Source organism: Rutilus rutilus, assembly GCF_951802725.1.
Source record: "Rutilus rutilus genome assembly, chromosome: 13".
Classification (NCBI taxonomy): domain Eukaryota; kingdom Metazoa; phylum Chordata; class Actinopteri; order Cypriniformes; family Leuciscidae; genus Rutilus; species Rutilus rutilus.
The window spans coordinates 29,747,842-29,774,311 of NC_140218.1; the positions used below are offsets into that span (position 1 = coordinate 29,747,842).

The window sequence follows — 26,470 nt, forward strand, 5'->3', positions numbered from 1 at the left end:
ATCTTAAAGGCCTCAATATACTCACAGCAAAGTTATTTTTCGTTCTTCGCTTAGGGGTAAATACAAGTTTGAAATACCTTGTAATACCAATGGTAGTTCAAAGTTGTTTACCACCCAAAGCAAACTTTTCTGGAAAGTTGACTTTGGCAAGCTCTTTCAAACTCCCAAAATGAACTCCAAACAAACTTTGCTTTGGCCTGGTTTTGTTCGCAATTACGTCACACCAGTTGACTTATATATCGAGGCCTTAATTGACCTGGTCAGAGCTAATAATCCATTTTTGCTGGTGAGGACCTGGTTGGTTAACAATGTTACAAAACACAACTTTAACTAGTTAACTGGTTTCACCACCTAAAGCAAGGTTGACCTGGGTTAACACTGTAGCCACAGAATTGGTTCCTAAAAACTCCCTCAAAAACATCCAATGAATTGAATGTTTTCTCAATGCCCTTTCTAAACTCTAAATGTTTCAAGATCAGTGTACGAAGTGCTAAAATCCATCCTAAAAACCCCAGAATGAATGTCCACACTGGTCCAGGCTGGTTTAAAGGTCTTAAAAATAAAGGTTATTTATTGGCATCTATGGCTCCATGAAGAACCTTTTACAGCCATGGAACCCTTTCCATTGCACTAAAGTTCTTGATAGTGGAAAAAGGTTCTTTAGATTATTGAAGTCATGCTGAAACGGAAGTAGCAGCAGATCTTTTCTTCCATATTGTGATGGAAGAGGAAATGTGGGATTGGTTTTGTGCATTGGTTGTTGATTGGATTTTGAGATGTGGGTTGCACTCAAAAGTGGAGGAAGATGAACATGAGCTTGTAGGGGTGGGATTTAAGCAGACCTAATGATTGTAGAAGTTAGTGTTGTCAAATGTACTTATCAATGTTTAAATATCTGAAACTTATTACAATACTCATTATCTGCAGTATTGATACACCGATATCAGCTATGCATGCTTGCGCCCTTTCTTTTTTCTGAAGGCACATTGACACACACTTGCCTCTTCTGTTGTTGGTGTTACAGTGCCTGAATCTTGGCATGTGGTTGCGGGTGTTGCGCATAAGTTTATTCAGGTTTTCCGTGATCTATATAAGTGGTACGCACATAAAGCCGCCTCTCAAACAGCTCGCGGGTTGCGAGTATCAAATTTGGTTCTTTTTCGTTGCTTATTGTGCTCAAACAGGCAAATACACACAAAATGATGTCCAAATGCACGTCTTGGCGAGTATTCAGGTAGCACAGTCAGTTTTGGAGCGTAAATAGTTGAGAAAGAAAACGTCATGTTGCGTAACAGTATATTGGATCCGTGCATGAGCTCTTAAAGTGACAGCAGCCTGATATTCCTGCTGCTGTTTGTCATATTAATCAAAGAACAAAAATACAAAGAGATACTCACTTGACTGAGTAACCTTCCTAACTTTAAATGTAAGAATTGATCTGTATGTAATTTTTAGATTGAAGAGTATCCAGTGTTATTTTTTACATTTGTTTACTTTATTTAATTTCTGTAGTAATTCTTACCTGAATTCTATAATGTAATTCTATACTGTTAGACCCACCTGAAAAAAAACGTTTTTCTCTATATTCTAATTTATTTATTTGTGCTATCGTTTGCCATTTGTTTACTTATTATTTTATTATTGACTATTTACTTGTCTTTTTTTTATATATTTTTTTAGTTTCAATAAAGCCTCCCTGCACTGTGTGCAAGCTATTGCAACAAATTTACTCAAATTATCAAAAATTATGTGATAAAAAAATATTGATATGGCAGTATAGATGGCAGATTTCCCTGTGGTATCGAAAATGATATAGAATATCGATATTTTCCAAGGTATCGTATCAAAATTCCAGTATCGTGTCCAGTTATGACATTTTGAATAAATATTCCGAGATGAAAAATTAATTAATTAAATGTGATTTCCTGCTGATAAAAAAAAGGGTTCTTTTTAGAATTGTTCATTGAAAGGTTCTTTGGGGAGCCGGAAATGGTTCTTATGGCATTACTAAAAAGTAAAAATAAATAAAAGAAAAACAACTTTTTGTAACCTTAGATGGTAACCCAGCATAAACATACTTTCACCAGCAAAATGTACTTCATGAGGCTGGTCGACTAGGTTTTTGGTGAAACTGGTTGACTAGAAAACGCCTGCTGTTAAGAAGCTTTGTGGGAACACCAGCACACCAGTATCACACAACAAGCATCCAAACCACAGCATTGTTCACCAACTTTTCTGGCCTTTCAGCAGGGAAGAGCTGTACAAACTGCCATTCCTTTAAAGAGTATTTGATCATCTATCAAAATCGAATTGCCCTGAAGCAGGCGGTCTAATATAGTCCAGTATGATCTTCAGAAGCTCTGCCAGAACATTCTAAAAGGAATGTTCCCACTGAGGAATGATGTCCCTCCTTTAACTCGATTCCTGTTTACTTTTACAATTGTAGTGTTTATATATGACCTGACGGGCTGAAGAATGGATACGTGATGGCACCATTATTGAATGTGTTTTATATTTATTTATGCCTTTTTTGTTTGTAATTAAGAGTATCTATATGGATAAAATAGAAAACACATCACACATATAATATGCCATTTCAAATGCTTTGTGTTTATTTTCACTGTCCACTGTTTTTAACCTGTAACCTTGAACCAAATCTCACAGCACTTTGTTTATGATTGTGTTTGTTGTTTGCCTGTTACGATTATTAATAACACTGTTAAATGCAGGAAATGTAGTCAAGTGCCTTTTTAGGTGCAGTGCTGCCCTCTGCCTGCCAGGATGATCACACAGCCATTTTAGGTTCCACCACTTCACTGTAATGTTTTTGGTGTCCTTATGCGCCTCTGAAGAAATTACACTTCATTTATGTGTAATGCCAGGTGTGCATTTACATTTAAACTCCATCAGCCATTTCTTATCAGACCATCTATTCCTTTTCCCGAACAAAAATGAACTTAAAGTTCATTTTATTAAGTCAAATTAAGTATAATTTTCAAGTATACTATATGTACACTGCAAAAAGTGATCAGATGTATAACTTAAAAAAGTGAGGAAACCCGTTGCCTTAAAACTATCAAGTAAATAAACTTCATGTAATAAAAAAAAAATGGTCAAGTTCACATAACTTACTTTTTTTAAGTTAAGTCAACTGATCACTTTTCACAGTGTTGCAAGTATACAAATATCTGTGTACTAGTAGTATACTTGTTCATGTATTATTTAAACACTTCTTGGAAGTAAATTGGTGTGCTTTTAAGTGTTACTAGCTGTGAGTACACAAGTTTACATCTAACTTTTCTTTACTATGGCACCTATACTACATTAAGTATACTTGGAAAATATATGTGAATTTTACCTAATAAAATAAACTTGAAGTTTACTTCTTTTTTGAAAGGGTTTTTAAAGTCAGTACCACCTTTTATTAAATATCTGCTTCCTTACACATTGTCAGAGCTGTAATAGATAAAAAATAAATAAAGCAAACAGAGAAGAAAATCAGTGTTAAATAACGTACAACAACATTATAATCAGAATGAAGTGTAATTAAAAGGCCTTTATTTTCTCATTTGTTTCAGTACAGAGCTGGTAACACACATGATAAATCTGTAGAGCTATTTGGTTCCCTTGACGTCTTTACAAGGATTGCTGATGCTCATGTACTGTCCACTAGGGGGTTGTGGGAAGAGTCTGTGAGCAATGTTTTCTCAAAGTGTCCCATCAAGGGCTAAAGCATGCGATTGATCCACACTAGGCACGACAATACGGACATGAACACACGCACACATACGAGAACACCGAAACAGGTACAAACATAGCCTGAGGGCTAAACCCTCGCAGTCTCCCACCGACGAAAAAATAAAAGACCACCACAAATTGAAAAAAAAGAGCATTTTACAACTCCAGATAAGCAGAATGAAAAGTGCAAGAGAAGAATTAAATAAAAGAGACACAATGGCAGGCTTTTAAATCTTTTCCCCCAGAATGTTTGCTATGTGATTAACCAAAGCAGACATGATAGCATCGGCTAGCATTCAAAAACAAAGGTGATAACGTCTCTGTTATGGGCGTAAGAGCACACTCTCATTGATGTTGTATGACATAAAACAGTCACAGAGCATTAACAAAGACAACTGAGCTGGTTTTGTAAGCCGATTTATACATGGAGAGCAAGATAAAGATGGAATCCATCAGCGTTTTTTTTAAACTGCTCCAACATATCTTTGCTTGCAAGTGACAACTCAATGGTTGGCGATCAGGAATGTTTCAAACAAATGTTCATTGTGCATGCTGCCATACAGGCAGAATGGCAGTGCTCGAGTAATTCACAAAGAAAAATGATTATTTATTAAAGGGCCTATGCATTATTTTTTAAAGTCACACACAATCACACTCAAACCTCAAGAAATGCTGATTGAAATGACTTGGACAAGCTGAATTTCTGCATCATTCTGTTGAATCTTCTTGTCCAAATGGCATGATACACGTTTCAGTTTTCCCATAACGAATTTGGGATTGTGAATTATTATTAAAATGGTAAAAACAAGAACTTTTACATCCTGTGTTTTCATGGCTAGACAGCCATTCTAAACCTCCTTTTTAATTGCCCTTTTAATAATGCATGTGTATACATACATAGTGGAATGGCAACGAACACATGCATGTGTTCAAACAGACGTCCCTAGCACACTTTGTGTTAAATCAAGGCGTTTACAAAACTAAATATAGACTGAAATCATCATAATAAACATCAAGACACATTGTTAACAGAAAAACTGACTATTGCAAGTTAAACTGCCAATAATTCTTATAACGTAGCACATTTTAGGAAACAGTGTGGCCCCGTAGCTTCACAGACTACATGGAATGTCGAGGAGGAACTTCGGCCTATGAAAGGAGGACACGTTTTAGGATCATCTATATAGCTGAGCTCCAAAGATTTAGCTCAAGTCTTATGGCTTTATCTTAGTCACACTCGCACACACAAACTTACTGTTTATTGGCTAGTTAAACGCTGTTATTACAGTATGTAAAAGACTCATAAAGAAAAGCTTCTTTTTTTTTTTAGAAAACAATGGGGACTCCAAGTTTTCTGTAACACGATTGATACTATTGTGCTCTGGCGACTTTGTCGCCAAGGTAGACGGTTGGTCCGAAAAAAATCACGTAAATATGACGCAAAGTCAGATAAAATGGCAGTAAACGTGACTTCTCTAATTGGCACTGACAGTGAATAAGAAGGGAAAAAGAATAAAAGGTGTTAGTTTTCATGATTCTGTATGATCCAAAACTTTCAGACAGAGATACTGATTACTGCTGATTACAGGATCCTACAGGATGGAGGAAAATATTCACTTGGAGCCCCCGGTGGAATTTTTTTACTTCCCAACAAACATATTAGGACAAAGAAACATAGAAATATTACTCTGAAAAATAAATATAAATGAATTAATCAATACATAAACATTTTCTTCCTTAACAATATTAGTAGACGGCAAGCATGCGGCTACGTTTTCATTCTATATTATTTCACACAAAGCACTTAACATACAGTATTTGCTCATGATGTCCAGGCATGGATTGAATCTGAAAATGAAGATTAGTCTAGTTTACTTCATATTCTCTCCAGTACCCACTCACAGAAAATAAATACATATTTGATTTGATTAGAAAATATACACAGTATCTCATCCTCCTCCGTTTCGTTATTAAAATGACAAAGAACACCTACTTAGGTACACAATATATTTTTTGCTTCATCTCTGAAACATGCGCATCTTTTTTTGTATTGTAACATGCAGTATCATCATAAAGTAGGAACTATGCATATATAGGTTAAACTACACGCCTATGGGTTTGGGGAGGGGGTGTTAGTTGCAAGTTACGACTTTTTTTTTTGTGAACGTTCTTTGAAATAAGGGACATATTTGTGTAAGAGATTAAACCTGAAAAAATGACATTGACAGAGTAAACGAAGACAGTGATCCCTAAATGATGTTTCGATACTAGCGGAAAAACGAAAGCATGATAAACAAATAATCACACATTCATTAGACCAGCAAAAATTTCAAACGGCACTGTGAATGTGGACGGAAATACCTGCTATTGCAACTGAACACAGCCTGTCAGAAGAGCTGCTTCTGTTTTATCAAGGGTAACGTCACTGAAGCGACTTTTGATTTGATTTACTATGTTTACGAAATAAACTAGGATAAAATAATTAGCCCCGCCCCTAACCACAGCAGGGTGGGAAATATTTCAAATTTTAAGACTTAAAGGTAATGCTCATCCAAAATGGAAAATTCTGTAATCATTTACTGGTATGACTTTTAGTGTTTTTTTTTTTTTTTTTTTTTGTTCATACAATGAAAGTCAATGGGGTCCAATCTTGTTTTGGACCCCATTGACTTTCATTAATTGGACAAAAACTGTCCTTAAAATATCTTCTTTTATGTTCCACAGAAGAAAGCATGTCATACCGGTTTGAAAAGACATGAGGGTGAGCAAATCATGACAGAATTTTAAATTTTGGGTTAACTGTGTAAATTTATTTTCCTCACACAAAGCTATTATGGGATTTCTGAAGACTTGGAATATAGAGCATGAGCAGATTTAAATTATTTTATTGTGCAAATCTGTCCTCTTTCATTATTTTTTATTTTTTTTAAAGGTCTCTAACATTCGGCAATGAAAACCTTTGTGTGTTCGCAGAAAGACAAAATCATAGGGCTTCGAATTTCACGATTTCAGACTTAACCATAAAAATGGATGAACTACTGCAATCATCCAATCTGATTGTGGCAGTAGAGTGACGTTTGCATGTTTTTTGGTTGAGGATAAAAGCCGCTAAAGTGACGTTTCCTTGCGAGAGTGGGTTTTTAATGGGTTACAGCATGTACACAACAAAGTCTCCCTCAAATCCACTCATGGGTCTTTACATGTAGTTTTTGGCCTGGTTTAAAAGTCTATAGCCTACTCAATAATTATGCTCCACAAAAAGGTCTTGATCCAAATCAGGTTTGCGAATTTGCTTAATTTCCCAACTACTTAATAATTGAACCGATATCACAAGGTATCATCATTGCCAAAAGAGTTTCTCCAGGCAATATGAGGATAAAACGCACGCAGATTTACTTCTCCGTCGGTCTTAAGCAAATCATATTCTGAGATTCACATCCTCACACAATGACTCATCATACTATAAGCCCTAAAGCAGCTTACAGTTGACACAATTTTCCCTTTTTAAACAAATGCAAACTCTGACAGCTCATATTGAGATTGATAGAGCAACATGTACAGAATGCAGTTCCAGTAGTGCAAATAAGTTCAGTGGTTTGGTAAGATGTGCAGTAAATACACACGTAACAGTACCCTCCATCAACTCTTCTCATAAATCCATAAGAACTTCTGGTTTAAACATTGAGTATAAAATGAAAACAAAAAGTGATGGAAGTTCTCAAAAGGAATAGTTCACTCCATGTTTTTCGAAACCTGTATTTTCTTTCGTACTTCGTACTTCGTATTTCGTACTTTCTTCCGTCGAAGACAAAGGGAGACATTTTGAAGAATGTTCAAGCTGCTCTTTTCCACACAATGAAAGTGCATGGCGACCAAGCAAGAATTTTGTGAAAAACGACTTAAATATCACTCTGTCAGACATGTCGGGTTCACTGGTCTTCTATATAGAACCCTAGGGTTCTTGACTCGGTTTTAAAGAATCCTATATGCAAAAAAGGTTCTATATAATGAGAAATGTCTTAAATAATTGAATAATCATTTCAAGCTTAATGAGTTATTTAAATTTGTTTCTATTGATAAAGTATGTTTACGAGCTGTTTAATTCAAACAATTTAATTAGCATTAAAAATTGTTGAATTAATTAAGCTAAAACCTTCAAATGATCACATGGAGGGAACCCCTAAAAGATTCTATATATGAAATGCCCGACCTTTGAGGTTCTAGAACTTTTTCTTCTAAAAGTGTAAGGCTTCAGAAGACTTGGGATATAAATGGATAATTCATATTTTTTTTTAAGCTTGATGGTCCCGATTGACTTCCATTGAATGGAAGAGAGCAGCGCGCACATGCTTTGAAACGTCTCCTTTAGTGTTCCACTGCCGTAAGAAAGGCAAGTGAGTAAATGATGACTGAATTTGCATTTTTTTTGGTGAACTATTCCTTTAATTAATGAGTGGGTTCAGAACATCAAAAAACACACAAAAACTCCCGAATGCAGGTACAAATAAAAGCAGGTTAAAACCGAAGCATTGACCAGAACAAAAACACACCTTCGTTTAAAGTGCTCAGGCAGAAGACATCTACAAGAAATCAACACAAAGAAACAAATATACCGATGCTAACAGGAAGACGTCCCTGGAAGCTAAGAATTGCTTATTTCGTGATGTTTCAAGGCTTGTCTCCTTTTTGTCAGGGTTTGTTAGGATGTTGGGCAGTGGAAGAAGCCAGCTGACAGCTGGAACCGAAGAATGGAAGAAGAGGTTGTTTTGCAGGCAGTGTAATCGACACCTGAAAGATACCTTCTGGCTGGGTCAGGAGCATCAAGTCCAACTCTATCTCTCCAGTCCCCATTTCCTCTAGTTTTTTTTTTTACTTATTCATAATGATAAACAATTCTTCAACTGTCCTTTCAGACTCAACAAACGTAACAACTGATTTCATCTAGATGACCAGCGAATCTAGAAAGGAATGTGTTAAATTAGGCAGTGGAAGAGGCAGTGTTTTCTATCCCTGGTCCCCGATGGAAAACTTTGGAATGCTGTTGATCTGTTGGATATATGGGTGTGAATGTGAGCTTACATCTCTTCTCTTCTGTGAATAAACCTCAAGGATATACAGGCCAAGCTCGGCCTGTCTTCAAAAACATCTGTGGAAACAGTCTCGCTCATTACACCCTGATCCACTATCTCATTTTAGCAGTTGATGAGGCCGAATCGTCTTCTTTAATACCTTTAGGCTGGTGGCCCATGGCTGTAATTCGGTGCTGACTTGGTAAGATGACATGTAGTGCATGTTGAAAAGTGGAAGAAAGGAAGGGAGGAGGTAAAGGAGAGAGGGAAGGAGGGAAGGTAGAGGAACAGGATTACTTCTTGGCAGTGAGGGCTGCTAACGTGGCATCCACCTCCTCCTCAGGTTTGAGTGGATGCCACTGAGCGATGGGCCTGCGTGGGTTTGCCAGCATGTCGGACCAGTGCCGAAGCTCAGTTCCCTGCGCTTTGCTTCCCACCCAGATCTTCCCGATGGCGTCGTTCTTTCCGATCTTATCGTAGTCGAGCACCGTGACCACAGCTTGTATTTTCTGAGAAAGAAACAGATATTGTGCTCAAAGTTTGAAGGAGCACAAAAAGGTAAACTCTTGTGTTGAGCCGTGCAAAGCGTACCTGCATCTGGTCCTGTGGGATCTCAAAGCTGAAGGACTCGTTGTAGTACGGGTTCAGCGTGTTCTTCTTCACAGTCGTCTTCTTCTTCTTCAGTCGCTTCCCATTTTGCAGAAGATGAATCTTCACATAGGGATCTGTAAAGGTTTACCAGTGTCAGTCATTATGCAATTATATATGTCATCTATCTATCTATCTATCTATCTATCTATCTATCTATCTATCTATCTATCTATCTATCTATCTATCTATCTATCTATCTATCTATCGATCTATCAGTTCTTTCTGGTTCTCAAATCTGATTGGCTGAGAGTCAGCCGTGCAATATTCACAGTATCAGTATCAGAACTGGAAGCGTTTCACCGTTTGTATCACTCCGCTTGCGGCGACTGTCAAGTAGTTTTAAGATTTACCAAATGTCTGTAGAGAAGCGCTTCCAGCACTCAAAATGTTTGCTTGAGGTGCTCTTTGGATGGATAATCATATGTAGCAAAATTTTTTTTTTTTAGGCGAGAATGTAGTTATTTCGACCTCAAATATGTGACTAATATAGCCTATAACAGCCCGATCTCATCCTAAGGCGTCATATACTGACGCTTTTGACATTTCGTCTACATCCAACGCACATGGCACCCTTTAGCGTCAATATGAGACGCAGATAGATATGGGCCAGAAGGCGCCTCCTAGCGGTCTAACCCTAACCCTACCCCAGACCTAAACCTACCCATAACCGAACAAAGCTATCTGCGTGTCATATTGACGCTAAAGGGTGCCATGTGCGTTGGATGTAGACGAAATGTCAAAAGTGTCAGTATATGACGCCCTAGGATGAGAATGCGTTGTATATAATCATAGTGCCTATTTTACAATCTGTTGAGATGCTTTTGATGAGGTGAGCTCCAGGCCGTCAGTGGCCGTCCAGTGCTCAAGTACCCGCAGAGAACAGCGTCACCTCGGCCAGTCCTTCAGGAATTTGCCACTGGCACTATGTAGATAGTGGTTAAAAATAATATGCCGTATTTGGTATTGAGAAAGGATCGTGATATGGACTTCAGTGAAAGTTAAATTATTACAGCGTTAGATGGCGGCAAAGACTGTCTTTATGAGTGAGTCAGAATAAGGAAGTTGTTTTAGTGCTGTCATGGGAAGAACAAAGACGAACATAGCGCTTTTCTCAGCGGACATTCAAACTAATTTTTTGGATATAATATTATGGACATGGACCTAAAGAATGAATGCTATATCGGATGTAATACACTCGTTTAGTTGATCTCGCTCTCATAATACCATAATGTACTCTACATAATACAATAAGCTTCAGTGAAGCGACTCAACGTTCCTTCGTTACTAAAGTGGCGTTTTAGAATTAGTAAAGGAGGCTTGGGCTCAACTGTCAAACTGTCAACTTGCGATTTAAATCCTTGGCGGAAGGAAGTAGTTCTGCACAAAAGAGTTTTTTAAAGACACTCTGTAGTTGTTTCTTATTTATTTACTGCCTTGTGCCATCGAACTGTTTAAAGGGACAGTCCCCCACAAATAAACATTAATTAAAGGGACAGTCTCCCATTTTAACGGCTGTCTCAATTGTATATGTAACAAGCAATATTTATCATAATGTACTTTAAATGACAAAAAATAATGTCAGAAAGATATCAGTTCTGCTGTTGTACATAAATACCATTAGGGCCGTTGTACAACGAGGATGTTGACATGTCCCTATCACAGGGTTTCCGCAGGTCTTAGAAAAAATGTAAAAAGTCTTAAATCGCTCTTCCATGAATAAAGGCCTTAAAAAGGTCTTAAATCAGAGCAGCAAGTCTTAAAATATTCGTGGGGGATTGTTTTCTTCACGTGTTTCATTTTAAAGTGAAGCGAAAGCGTAATTTCGGTGCTACATGGCTTAGATCGCTCAATATTCATTGAACAATTGAAGGGTTGAATCTACAAACTGTAGATGGTGGTAAGTGCTGCTTCATCTGTCAGTCACCCGAAGAAGAACTTGACAAACATGCGCAGATGAACCCTTTCTAAAGCGCGCTATTTGTAGTTCGATTGGAAGGCTGAAAAATAGGTTGGAGAAATGGGGAAATGTTTACAGTATTCCAGCCTAAAAGGACAAAAGACAAAAAAGTTTGCGGGTTGGTTGAAGTCTGTACCAGGGAATGTTTATCAAGCTTATTGTTCAACATGTCGAAAGAATTTAAGAATTCCAGTTGAGTACGATGGGGATCAAAGCAGTCGAATCACACTTGGCCAGCACCAAACAGCAAGAAGGTGTCGCGCAGACTTCAAATATATTACAATACTGTTCTCTAGACACAACCGCAACAAATACAAAGAGTGTGTCAGCCTCGTGTACACACGAATCTCCTGCTGCGACGGTTTCTTCCACATGTGAATTTCCCGCTGCAAAAACACTCAACCAAAATGACTTAAGGGCTGCACATCAACACTGAAGTCGTTATGGGCAATGCGTACTGTAAGCTGCCACGACTCCTACAAATCAAATAACGATATCGAAAAGATCTTTCGTGTTATGTTTCCTGATTCATAACTATTAAAACGGGTTACTTGGTGAAATTTGGAATAGCACCATTTATTAAACAGCAGTTGATTTCAGAGGTGAGCAAAGACTCTTTTGTGGTTATGTTCGACGAGAGCCTTAACAGAAGGACCAACAACAAACAAACGGATCTGCATATTCGCCACTGGACTGGTGACTGCGTTCAGTCTCAATATTTTGGTTCCCAGTTCCTTGGACATGCCACAGCTCAGAATTTAGTTCATAATTTTATGGTGAGTTTTATGCATGCGTAATCTCTTATCCTGTCAGCTTTTATGATTTGATTATGTAACTGTCTGAACTCATATTAACAATAATTGTAACTAGGAAAGGTATTTTTGCCAAACGGACATTCAGATCCAGAGAGAGCAGTTGACATGTATGTACTAAGGATTGATGAGCCAACATAATGATTATTATGAAAACTCTTGACAGCTGACTTCTGTATGCAATCCATAATGTTTTGATAGCCCACTTATGAATAGCCTGGCGTCTGTAGAACAGAAACATTTTATGACACATCCTATATTAAATTACCATTCTGATTTTTTACTTCCATGAGTGTGTGGAGAAACTGAATTTACGAAATATGGTGTCGATATCAATGGACGGGGCCAAACATAAATTGGAAATGTTTCTAACTCAATTTGGATCACAGCTTGCCGTTGTTGGAAGTTGTGGACTCCACATTCTGCACAATGCCTTCAAACGTGGCTTTGCAAAATGGCAGATAGACAAACTGTTGAAGGCTTTACATTCACTGTTTAATTGTGCTCCAGCAAGAAGAGAAGATTTTTGTTGTGTCTTTTTTGACCAAGTCTTCTATATTCCCTTTACACTTCTGTGGTCACTGTTGGTTGGAGAATTTACCAGTGGCTGAGAGAGATTTGGCCATCCATGGAGACATATGTTGATGCAGTCAAATCTAGGAAAATTCCAAACCCTGGTTCGTCGTCCTTTGACACCATTGCCAATTCATGAGAGGACCCCTTGATACTTCCAAAGCTTAATTTCTTCATTGCTGTGCCAAGGCTAGGGCCGCGGGAGAACGGCGCGAGGCCGGTGGCGTGATTACTGAGGCAGACGCACCAGTCTCGTATCTCTCACGGAGGAGCGGGTATTTTCTTAGCAATGGTAAAACGCACATCAACCGATCACTTGTTTAGCGTTCATGTAAACACTACATTCAGATTCACCAATCGGAATGAATTCAGTTAGATTGAAACAAAAGGTGTGCATGTAAACAATGAATGTTGACTGCAGAAAGCAAAAGCTGAATCCCGGACATTTTGGACGATCTCGATGGCCGGACATGTCCGGGAAAAAGAGGATGTATGGTAACCCCTACTACTCAGCTTTCTCCACAGAATAAGAACCCGTTAGCTTAGCTTCCAAATAAAAGATGGCTGACACTGTTTGTACATTCAATGAGTGAGTGAGTGAGATCCCACCCTCTATGGGTGGGTTGAGAAAATGCGGAACTAGCTCCTACTACTGGCTGTAGTCTTTAGCCTCTGGCCAAAAAATCCTCCGATGACGTATAATAACGATTTTTGCGTAGTCGGAGGATTTTTTCCAGACAAAAAAAATACATAAATCTCTCGTCTCAGGGGGATATGAGGGAGGAAAGCACGGTAATTCGAAAATACTACATGTTTTCTACTGATACAAAGCTTAATGCTAAATCCTGAAGTATCCCTTTAAGCTCTATTTAGGAGAAACAGCAGTGTCATAGAGGTATATAGATACAATGAGTCTGATCAGAAGGTAAAAGTTATTTCCACATTCAAGTGGTTGAAGCAGAGGTACTAAAGCCTCAACATACTTCATGTAAAGTTGATTAAAAAGTAAGTTAGATCAGTTTGTATTTTTACTTTGAAATGTTGCTAATGTATGCTCCCTAGACACTATCCTTAAAGAACATATTGCCGTATTCATGAGTTCACACTTACAAATAATCAGATAAAGTAAAGTAGTATGCATATTTGGCGTGCTATCCGAGGAGAGGGCTCTGAGCTCGGTACTTTGGCCCGAACCCAGAGTATTCCCCCTGTATTTCTGGTTAGGAAAGTAACCACGTGAGTGTGAGGAGACGGGGTGGTGGAGGAATGCTGAAAACTGCCTAGGAACATAGGTGAGTTGACTGTGTGTGTGTGTGTGTATATATATATATATATATATATATATATATATAAGCCTCCACTCATGCTGATTGGGTAGACATGTTGATTACTGATTGTTGACAGCTGGTTGGAATAACCTGGGCTGCGTTCAGCCCCGACAAAACGTTGCACAACGTTTTTTAAACAGAAACGGTGATGCGTTGAACACACTGTTCTGATGATGCAAGAGTTGCAACTATGGCAGCTGAGAAGGCCATTCTTTGTAAATAATTTTCTGAGCCTGATGAAGTCAGTATAAATATGTGTTTAATACTACAAAATATGCCCGATGTTACAGTTACTGTACTTGCTGCCCAGAACAAAAGAAAACATCCCAATCGAGTGAAGGGATTGCTGAAACTGAAATGGAAGCACACATCTTACCTAATTCAGACTAAAACACATCTATTTAGCCTCACATACTGACTTTATTTGTAGTTCATACTGTTTTAATACCCTGTATTTTCTTTCTCATTTTTAGGAAAAGCACTTAATTACCATTGTTTATTTCTATACCAAATGTCATACAAAGAACACAAAGAATGGCCTTCTCAGCTGCCATAGTTGCAACTCTTGCGTCATCAGAACAGTGTGTTCAACGCATCACCGTTTCTGTTTAAAAAACGTTGTGCAACGTTTTGTCGGGGCTGAACGCAGCCCTGATGATTGGAATGATGTGATGATTGGAATGACGTGATGATTGGATAGATAATTTGAACGTGTTCCTCCCAAACTTTGTCAATAAAACATAAGTTGGTCTTAAAACGTTCTTTAAAAAGTCTTAAATGTACCCTTATAAAACCTTCTGAAACCCTGCCATCAGTGTCCCAATGTGTAGTGAGCCAGAGTCTTTACTGTCCTTTCCAGTGCCCGAATGTACACAATAGGGAGCTAGGGAGCTGACTGAGACGCATCCCAGTCTTTTCTGTAAATCACTTCCGATTTCACTCAAGATTCGATGGTTAAGAAAGGCCTTTAATCCTGGTCCTTGCAATGTTTTGAGCCGTGCAGTTCTCTTAGCCGCCAGCAGATGGCAGCAGTGAGAACTGACTGGAGGGGAAGTGTGGCGCAGGACTGCAGAGTCAGCACGTGAGCGCAATCTTTTCTGCATGGCTACCGCTGACACTAAAGCACAGGCGTGACACGAGTGCACTGCTGCAGCGCTGAAGCGTGCTGTGCATGTCTGACAGAAACATAACCAATTCATTCATTCATTAAAGCGGAGACAAAGACTGAATAAAATATGCACATATATGGTCTAAGAGAAAACATTATTTTATTGTTATGGCATATGCAGGAACATCCAGTCTTCTGCGTGCATTTATCTCCACCCACTCTCTGGAGGAGAGAGAAAAGAGAAAAGCGGTGCATTATGTGTGTGTGTGTACCTGAGAGTCCCCCAACATCCATCTTTTTCAGGTTCTTCGCCTCTAGGATACAGATGGTGAGTTTTCCAGCTGTAGGTACATAGCGCAGAGAGATGCAGATATCTCCAAGCTTTTCAGGCTGTGTTGGGGAAAAATAAAAAATAGTTGGTCTTAAAGGGACAGTCTGAAAATCAGTCTGATATGAATGATGCCAAATGTTGGGTGTCCGATCATGACATGACCAATTAAAATATATTAATTCTGTAAGATTTAAATATGCAAATTATATAATTTAAATATAAATATAGCTGATCATCTCCTAACAAGGCCACATATTAAGGTCTGGGTAGATTAGATGGTAAGCAAACAATCTGTTCTCGTAATCAATATGTTGAATGCAGGAGAAATGGGCAGGAATAAAGATCTGAGTGACAATTGTTATGGCAAGGCGACTGGGTCAGAGTGTCTCTGAAACGGCAAGACTTGTGTGTTTCTCCAGGCCAGCAGTGGTGAGAATTTACCAACAGTGATCCTGAGGAGAGACAAACTACAAACCGCCGACCGGGTGTTGGGAACCCAAGGCTCATCGATGCACGAGGGCAACGAAGGCTATCCCATCTGGTCCGAGCCAACAGAAGCTCTACTGTGGCACAAGTCACACAATATTTTAATGATGGTTATAGAAGGAATGTGTCACAACCAAACCAATCTCAAGGCGATTCGTACGTATTTTACGAGGTGGCTAATTCGTACAAATTCGTACGTTTTTTGCTAAATCGTACGTATTTTACGAGTTGCCCAATTCGTATGAATTCATATGATTGACCTACCCATTACCCCACCCCTAAACCTACCCATCATTAGACAAATCGTATGAATCCGTACAAATGAGGTCATACAAATTCATACAAATTATCCACCTCGTAAAATACGTACGAATTGGTCATGAGACAGCGTTGGTCACAACACAGAGTGAATTACACTCTGCAGCGCTACACTAAGCTCTGCTTAACCGCAGACCAATCAGAGTGTCTGTGATGACCCCATTCCACCGGCGAAAAGCCTACAATGGGCACGTGAGCATCTGAACTGGACCTCAGAGCAGTGGAAGAAGGTCGCCTGGTCCGACGAGTCCCGTTTTCTTTTACATCACGTGGACGGCCGTGTACGTGTGCACCGTTTACTGTGGAAGTGATAGCACCAGGATGGGAGAGACTGTGATGCTCTGGCCAACTCTCTGCTGGGAAACCCTGGGTCCGGCCATTCATGTAGACGTCAATTTACATGACACTGGTGTTCCCTGGTGAAAGTGGCCTCTTTCAGCAGGATAATGCACCCTGACACACTGCACATATTTTTCAGGAATGGCTTGAGGAACATGATGAAGAGTTCAAGCTGTTGCTCTGGCCTCCAAATTCCCCAGTTCTCAATCCGATTGAGTTTGTGTGGGATGTGCTGGATCAACAAACTCAATCCACAGCGGCTCCACCTCGCAAACCTACAGGACTTAAAGGATCTGCTGTTAATGTCTTGGTGCCAGAGACCACAGCACACCTTCAGGGGTCTCGTAGAGTCCATGTCTCGGCGGGTCAGTGCTGTTTTGGCAGCACGCGGAGGACCAACAGCATATTAGGCAGGTGGTTATAATGTTTTGGCTCATCGGTTTGCATATTTTTATTTGCATATTTAAATCTTACAAACTAGATTTGATTAGGAACATTTTCTGTGAATAACAACATCATTTCTGTCTCATCCTCACAGAAAGCTATGGACTATGCACTTCTATGGTATTTTTCTTCACTGTTAATTTTAAAATGTTTTAAAAGAGCAGCATGAACATTCGATCTCCAGCTATGGTCTACAAAAGAAAGAAACGGGTTTGGAACAACATTGGGGGGTGTAAATGAAGACACAATGATCATTTAAAAAAAACAGATTTCATTTTCAGTGAATAATACATCAATAGTGTCTCTTCAGTTATTAAATAGTCCTTCAATTATTTGCTAAAGGGAACATCACATTTGTAACATGTGTTATAAAGCATTATGAAACATTATGGGTGTCTATTATTAGATGGCGACAGCTGCTCGTTAACAATGCGAATGACAGATGAAGGACAGTTTTACCTCTTCTTTCTCTGCGCTGTCCAGGTCTCTCCATTGCTCGATGGGTTGTGCCAGGTCCAGGGTGTTCATGGGAATCTTCACCTCACCGATCACATCGTGCTTCGAGAAGCGGTCAAAGTCGTACACAGACATGACCAGAGTCTTTCCTCCCATTTCAGTGAACGCAATCTAGAAATCAACATCAGCCCATGAGTGTCGGGACAGAGTAGTGATCGGGTCGTCTAAACCCTGCTCTGCACACATTTGATGATGATGTTAACTGGAACTGTACTGAAATAGATACACTACCTTAAAGTTGAAAGTCTCGTTGAAGACAGGGTTAAGGGTTTTCTTGTGCACCTTGGTGTCATACTTCTTCTTCTTGTCTGGGAGAATGAAAACTCTGACATACGGGTCGGAAGTGCCGCCACTGTCCATGGAGAGAAGATCTGCAGCTTGCAGGATGCCCACTGTCAGCTACATTGTAAAAGAGTGTTGATCTTTAAAATACACATGTATTCAAGGTGTAAGGAAAATATGCTATTACATTGTATTTGACTTCAGAGAGTCCCGAAGATGAAACTTTTTCAAAACTAGATGAAATCAAAAGGATTTTCTCCTTTCCTTATCTTATATCATCTTAGTGTGGTCCCAATAGCAGTGAAATTTTGCGGGCAAAAGAGGTCCATTGTCTGTTTTCACTCTCAAACCAAGCAGATTTCTCTTGGACAACATGGCGAATCAGTGTGACCAACTTTAACATGCTGCTAAATCTGCAAAATTCTAAATTGAGTTTATTCCCATTCGAAATAACTGGATTTTACCCATTGAAATTCACCCAAAAAAAAGGTAAATGTGACTGCAAAGCTAAGTAACACTAAAACCAGAAAACATATAATTTTTCCTGAAATAAAAGTAACTGAAATAAAATAAAATACAAAAAGTAATAGTATTTTATTTCCACTAGCTGCCAAAGCAAAATTTCGCATTTTCATTTGTAATGTCCATCCATCCATTCTTCAAACCGCTTTTCCTCTGTAGGATTTAGTTTAGTTTATATTGATGTACTAAAATAACTAAAACTGAAATAAAAATGATGTCATGTACATATTTAAAAAAAAAAAAACAATACACACACAAAATCACAAACTTCACCTAAGTTTAAAATAAAAATGGAAAACAAAAATAAAAGCTAATTAAAAATATGAATAAAACCTATAATGGTATCTCAATGATACAAAAAATTGGTGTATACATGGTGTTAACATAAATCTAGACCGAGTCATTTGGAACTTTATTCATCTGCCTTTGTCTGACTTCCTACAAACGCTTGCGATACTAAGTTAATACTTGTTCAAAACAATCACTTTAGCAAAGTTTGTACTATTTTCTGTTTATTTTGAATAATAAAATACACAATACAAAATACAAAATACAAATACATTTTTGTTCAATAAATTTACCGTCATTAAAATGTTTATTTTAAAAATATAGAAACAAAATAAAGATTCTGAAAGCATTGAAGGAGATCCCATAATAATTGAATAAAGCTTTACAGTAGTAACACATAAATATGATATTTTATCATATGATATGATTAATATAAATGAAAAAAAATATATACAAATTATGGTTTCATTAGAAATATGGTGATTATCTCTAAGATGGACACCCAATTTGATATATGATATTTGCCATCTGAATCTAACTGTCATGTCAACAAATGGAAAAGTCAGCCAGCTGTTTATCATGTTAATTATTGCCTTCCTTTTACCCCAAATAACATACTTTTATAAATTCTTCCGTTATTGAAAAACCGTTGCTTTAATTACCTTGAAAAAAGAAAAGAAAATCATTAACAAGACCTTTGTCTCAAAATATAGTCAATAATTTTATCGATTCTCATTTGCTACATAAATCTACAACATATTAAAAAACATTAAATATTAGATCAAATTAGTGCAGAATTAACTTTGCGTTCACGATCACGTCAAGGATCAGCCAAATTTCCATGTGCATCATCAAAAGCGGTTGTTAAAGTCCCCTTGTAGTCAATAATTGTATACCTTAAAGGAGACATATCATGCTTTTAAATTGTTCCTTTTTACATATAAATCATACATTTGTAGTCTATATAAAGCGGAACTGCAATGCTTGGGTCTGAATTCTTCATTATTATAGCTCCACAGGCCCCTTTTCTACCCCTTTTCTGATGTGCGTCTGAGAGCAACTCGTTTTGGTGCGGTCTCTTTAAATACAATTGAGACACTTCATACCCCGCCCCCTCTCCAGGTTGCAGAGGTTCAACTCCACCCCGTTCGGCCATTTTTGTAGTTTGATAGCAGAGATACGATTATCTAGCGGCACAGAAACTTTTTATTCACACGTTATTAACAAAATGTCAACAACGGAAGACTTGTCCAGCCAGCCTTACATGTTCGAGCCAGAGTCGGAGCCGGAGCGAGATGAAAATGAAGACGACGAACCTGCAGAACAACGTCTTCTTATGGATGTATCGCACTGGTGTGTTACTGTATTTACACATGAAACTTTGGTCTTCCTACCTTTTACCACCGTGTCGATTTATTTTGATTAATATGTGCGAGGGATAGAGAGCAAGACAGCGTCTAGTTTGGAGACGGTGATGTCTTGTTTACACTTTCGCCTGGCTCTGAAGAGAGAGAGTGAGCGCGCGCGCGACCGGGTCTCTCTCTCTCTGCTCGTTCTTTCAGTTAAACATGCGCCCTTGTCACAAGCGCGGCAGTTTATCTACATTAGACGGTGTAATGAAGCGTGTGGGTTACTACATCCAACAACCGAACATTTTAACTTACCCTCTCGTAACTTCTGCATCCTTTAGCTTGGACTACAAAATTGCAGCGAGAAATAAAAATGGCGGATTGCTCGAAGTGTTGGGCCGGAAGTCAATGTCCTTATTTGGCAGTTCCGCTGCAAATACTGTGACGTAATAGTTCAAAAAACGTCATAGATAACAGAAAAATCGGAACAGGTTGAAAAATATGACCAAAACAGAATATAAAGATATCAACGAAGCACCTGAAGAGAATAATTTCAACTTTTCTGTACTTCTAAACACTCCAAATATACAACAAAATGCATTTAAGGGCTAAAAAAGTGCATTTGGCATGATATGTCCCCTTTAAAACCCATCTTTCACCAAAATGACATATTTAAATGTTTTTCCTTGAATTTTTTTTTTCATGCCTTAAAATAGCTTGAACGTAACTCTACACCCCTGCCTCATTTAGTATAAGCGGTTCGATGAATATGCAAATGAACCCCGCCTCCACTCACTCACACCAGCTCAGAGATCCACTCGTTGACGATCACACGTTGACATGATTGGTTACAAGGTAGTTTTACGCATTTCTCTTTCCCTTAGATATTAAAGCTGATTTGTTTTAAACACTGTAAAAAGTGACCAAGTTACCTTGTTGTCTGAGAAGTCATAGTCTAGGGAGAACTGTAGTTTTCCAAGCTTCTCCTTCTCTTTAGGTTCCTCCTCTTTCTCTTCAGTTAATCCCATGTCTATATCTTCTTCATCATCATCCTCTTCCTGTTTCTGGAGAGACAAAAGCACAGATGGCCGTTACAGGAGAAACTAGAACAAAGGCGATGGAAGGTAAATGAAGTTCCCCAATCATGGTTCGTTGGGCCAATACTCAGCTTACCTGAAGTTTGCCAGGTGTCAAACCACCCGGGTGTTACTGTATGTAACTGTGTCAGCGATGACCTTCATAGCAACATGACTTGATTTCACTTTTCCTTTCATGACACCATTTGCAACAATCTACATTACTTTTGTGGAGGGAATGACAGACAGAAGGATTCTAGTCGTAAAGCAGCCTGTCCGTAAATTGATTCTCAGTCTGCAGGGTATAATAAAACCCTGAGTCTCGCTTTTTACACAGGAAGAAAAGATTCAGATGATACTCGTATCAGCACACATATACAATGTAAAATGATGGACAATTTGGAAGAAACGTTGTGGCAGACAGATACTAAAGATCACAGTACTAGAGCAGAATTAGTGTTATTTTACACATCATTATTTCTCACGGTTCCTCCCTGCTGCTCTTCAAAATGACAATGGAAAAAAGCTGAAGTGAATCTTAATGAACTAATATCATCATTTAATCTGTTGGTGATTTAATTTCATATAATGGTTCTGTTGTAATTAATACTTTTGTGCCCTGTGCTGTAATTGAATATTACAGAAACATTTCTTTACAAGGCTGTCTATTGTGAGCCATCTATACAATAGAATATACTCTAACACAATTTTGATTGGATTTAATTAAACATAACTTTGTAGTGCAATCATAAAAGAAGAAAAATCAAATGAATTGCAGGAAGGAGAAATAATGACATGTTTTCTGGTGAAAATATGTTCATATTTTCTTTTTGCAGATAAGTCGAGGCCAGTGTCTTTGAGAGTCTATGAAACATTCTTTGCTACTAAAATTCTTCCAATAATTTGGAATGTGGGCGCTGATATTTGTCGCTGGATTTGCCAAAGTATGTGAGGTTTGTGGCATCAAATCTTATTAAAAGTTTAGTAGAGAATAAATGACTGTGTGCATAACTATATCATTTACTTGGTAGGAAACAGTCTTATAACATTTGAGTGGACAGAAATGGTGTTGAAGGTCTACACACATTTACTTTAACTTCTCTTTATAATCTTTTCTTTATAATCGCTCTGTGAACGTGCTAAAGGTTTTTAAATCCTGGTCTATCACCAATTTAAAGGTATCACCCAAAAATATGAAAATTCTGTCATCATTTACTTACCCTCATGTTGTTCCAAACCCATCAAATGTTCGATAATCTTCAAAACACATATCTGAGAGATTTCTGTCTCTCCATTGAAGGTTCGTTCCACCAAAACTTTGATTTAAAATGCTCATAAAGAGAATGTAAAAGTAATCAATATGAATCAAGCCGTTTAAATCTTCTAAAGAGACACAATGACTTTATAAGATGAACAGATTTAATTTAAACTTTAATAAACTTTGATCAACACAGAGCACATCAAGTACAATATGTCAAATATATGAACTTTTTGAAGCATCAGCGTTTTGGTGGAATGAACTTTCAATGGAAGGACAGAAATCTCAGATTTCATTTGTGTTGCGAAGATGAACAAAAGTCTTATGGTTTTGGAACATGAGGGCGAGTAAACGAGTAAATCGAGTAAATGAGTAAACGAAGGGTGAGTACAGAATTTACATTTTTGGGTGAACTATCCCTTTAAGATTTTCCAATCACATAGATATGTGACCCAGCTAACAAAAATATATACTAACTGACATTATGAAAACGTTATTTTTAAATGTTCTCTGAACTTTCAAAACGTGCAATTTTTTAAATGTTTTAAAACTGTTTCTTCTGGGATTTATGATCATTACAGGGATAGTTCACCCCAAAATGAACCTGATTCTTTCTCCTGCTGAACACAAAAGAAGATATTCTGAAGAATATGGGTAACCAAAAAGTTGATGGTCCCCATTGACTTCCATAATATGGAGGGGGGAAAATAATATGTAAGTCAATGGGGACCATTAATTGTTTGATTAGCAACATTCTTCAAACTATCTTCTTTTGTGTTTTAAGGTGTATTTGTTACTGTAATTATACATTTAAGTACTGAGTAATATTAAGTAACTACATGTACTTACTATAAGGTTAGGATTAAGGTTTGGTTTAGGGTTAGTTGCATGTCATTATGCATAATATATAGTTATTACTTTAGTAACTACACTGAAAAAAAATATTAGTTGAATTTAATAAATTTTTTATGGTAAGTGGTTGCACACAATTGATTTTAGCTACATTTAAACAAATGCATTAATTTGAACTAAAATTGATTAAGTTAAATTTAATGCATTTGTTTAAATGTAGCTAAAATCAATTGTGTGCAACCACTTACCATAATTTTTTTTAAATTAAATTCAACTAATCATTTTTTTCAGTGTACATGTAACCTATGTAACAATGACACTGTATAATAAAGTGTTACCATAAATTCATACAGGTTTGTAAATGATGACAGAATTTACATTTTTGGGTGAACTATCCCTTTAAGGGAACATTCCATTTTATAATTTTGCAACACTCTTTTGAAACAAGAAGCAACATGTTAGACAAACGTCCAACTAAATCGTGCTATGAATAATGTTTTTTTTTGTGTGTGTGTGTGTGTGTGTGTGTGTGTGTGTTAACGTTTTAAGAACAATATTAAAGACCAGGTAACTTTGAAAGAATGTTCTCTAAATGTTACTTGAAGAACGTTTGTTCATAACCTGTAAGCAGTAAAGTATGTTTATGCTGATAACCAAAAGTCTCAGTCTGCTAGTCTAGCATTTGTGTCCTCTGAGAGAGATAGAGTTAATGTGCTACATAACCCTATTACATGACTAACACTGCATTTGGGGTTGGCAGTGTCCCCCAGCGAGTTTATACCAGGTCCCCACTATGACTGTTCATGAGATCAAGCATGTGTTATGCACGGTGAAGAATTTATGAAGCCTCAAACGCAATGCTAATGAAACAGCAAATATTAGCTTACATAGATGGAGATGTCTGGTTCAGCTTTGGGAAAAACAAGAAAATAAAATAAATACAAGAATACAAGACGAACGAAAAGAGTTGAATCAGAATGTCTCTAAATAGAACAAAATATGCTTGGGGTGAGGATTTGTCCCTCCTGACCTCTCACCCCAAATATACATACACACACAAATTCAAAAACACACACAGAGACACTGTGTGTCTCACAGTGACACACACACACACATAAAAAAGCACCATTTCTTATATTCTAACTGACATGGTAGAATGCATTCATGCATGCCAAGACACAAAATGCACAGTCTGAAAATGTTCCGTATTGATTGCATAATTGTTCAAGCCATAGTGAATAAAATCATTGCGATGCTGGCATTAAATCTGGAGGATGATTAATGATGTAACAGACTAATGCAGTATTCTTAATATGAAGTGTGCGGTGGTTCTCTTACATAACTTGCATTGAGCATTCAGAAGCAGTCATGCTAAGTTACGGCACATTCATCTTAGTAAAGGTGGCAGATGGAATAAGAAACGGTGAAGGAGAAATCAATCACTCACAATAAACGATTATTTGCACCAACAGCCCTGTGATCAAATCAGCATGTAATGATTAACCATATTGCATTATGATTTAAGTTCATAATTTCAGTTTATTCCCTACCCCAAGAATAAATACTGGCCTGTTATGTGCCCAAAATGTATGATGTGCTTTATTTGTGAACAACCAAGAAACTGTGTGCGTTAGGTGAAATTATTAATCATGAAGACCTTTTAAAAAAGGTTTTTACATGATAAATTAAAGTTATTGGGGCAGTGAGATATCAAAGGTGAAGTGTGTAATTTCGGCGCCACTACCTTAGTGGAACTGCAAAGATAATGATTGTTTTCAAACAGGTTTTCCAGGTCATTAGTTGGATAAACTGACAGTCCCGGCTCAAACCCACACCATTGGTTGAGCCCAAGAGGCCAGTGTTTGGATAGTTAGCATTGCCCTTTTAGCCTACATCATCATGGGGACAAATGCTGCGTTCACACCATGTCGTAATTACTGTAATAATGGGATGACAACCCGTGACATTCTACTCTGAGCTGAACGTTTACTTTGAACGTCCTCAGACTCGGAATTATACGTTTCTATGGCAACACTATCAATGCCAAAATGAATCTGCAGCAGTCAGGTGGAACAGGTCGGAGCTCTCCAAGTTGTAATTATGAGTTCTATGAGGACATGAATGCTTTTTACGAGTTAAAATCTCGTAATTACAGCAATTCTGACATGGTGTGCAACCACCTAAAAGCATCTTCACTGATGACTATTTAAAAGTAGCTGTGCATTATTACAATTTTGTTTTTGAAAGCAATACATAAATTGCACATATGAATTTATGGATGTTTGACCAGTGCCTGATTTTTTTTGGAATAAGGAAACATTAAATTGATCAAAAGTGACAGTAACACTTTGTTTACATTAAAGATGCAGTTAGCGATATCTGAGAAACGCTGTTGAAAGTGGATTGGAACAAGCAGCACAACACACTTTTTAGCCAAACAGCAGTAGGTAGCATATCCACTCATGATGGGGGAGGAGAGAGAGTAAACCAATCAGCAGTAGGGGGCGTGCCACTCATGAAGGGGGAGGAGAGAGAGTAAGCCAATCAGCAGTAGGGGGCATGCCCACTCATGATGGGTGAGGAGAGAGAGTGAGCCAATCAGCAGTAGGGGGCATGTCAATCATGATGGGGGAGGAGAGCGTGAGCCAATCAGCATTGGGGGGCTTGTCCACTCATGATGGGGGAGGAGAGAGGGTGAGCCAATCAGCAGTAGGGGGCATGTCACTCATGATGGGGGAGGAGAGAGTGTGAGCCAATCAGTAGTAGGGGGCGTGTCAATCATGATGGGGGAGGAGAGAGGGTGAGCCAATCAGCAGTAGGGGGCATGTCACTCATGATGGGGGAGGAGAGAGGGTGAGCCAATCAGCAGTAGGGGGCGTGTCAATCATGATGGGGGAGGAGAGCGTGAGCCAATCAGCATTGGGGGGCTTGTCCACTCATGATGGGGGAGGAGAGAGGGTGAGCCAATCAGCAGTAGGGGGCATGTCACTCATGATGGGGGAGGAGAGAGTGTGAGCCAATCGGCAGTAGGGGGCGTGTTCACTCATGATGAGGGAGGAGAGAGAGTGAGCCAATCAGCAGTAAGGGGTGTGTCACTCATGATGGGGGAGGAGAGAGAGTAAGCCAATCAGCAGTAGGGGGCGTGTCACTCATGATGGGGGAGGAGAGAGGGT

The 26,470-nt window shown here is 38.3% G+C and overlaps 1 protein-coding gene across 5 annotated transcripts in view; it reads right to left on the bottom strand.

The window, feature by feature from the left end:
• Nucleotides 1-6,671: 6,671 nt before the first annotated feature.
• Nucleotides 6,672-26,470, bottom strand: part of syt2a (synaptotagmin IIa) — a 102,243-nt gene continuing 82,444 nt past the window's right edge. For 2 of the 5 annotated variants that reach the window (XM_084428964.1, XM_084428963.1), the window contains exons 4-9: nt 21,044-21,169; nt 17,902-18,069; nt 17,614-17,781; nt 15,509-15,626; nt 9,399-9,532; nt 6,672-9,316 (exon numbers count right to left, since the gene is read on the bottom strand). In XM_084428964.1, coding sequence (XP_084285090.1) covers nt 9,101-9,316; nt 9,399-9,532; nt 15,509-15,626; nt 17,614-17,781; nt 17,902-18,069; nt 21,044-21,169 — 930 coding nt within the window. In that variant the 3' untranslated portion in view covers nt 6,672-9,100. Of the gene's footprint in view, nt 9,317-9,398; nt 9,533-15,508; nt 15,627-17,613; nt 17,782-17,901; nt 18,070-21,043; nt 21,176-24,184; nt 24,208-26,470 lie in introns of all 5 variants that reach the window. The other 3 variants (XM_084428962.1, XM_084428961.1, XM_084428965.1) reach the window with 2 other exon arrangements.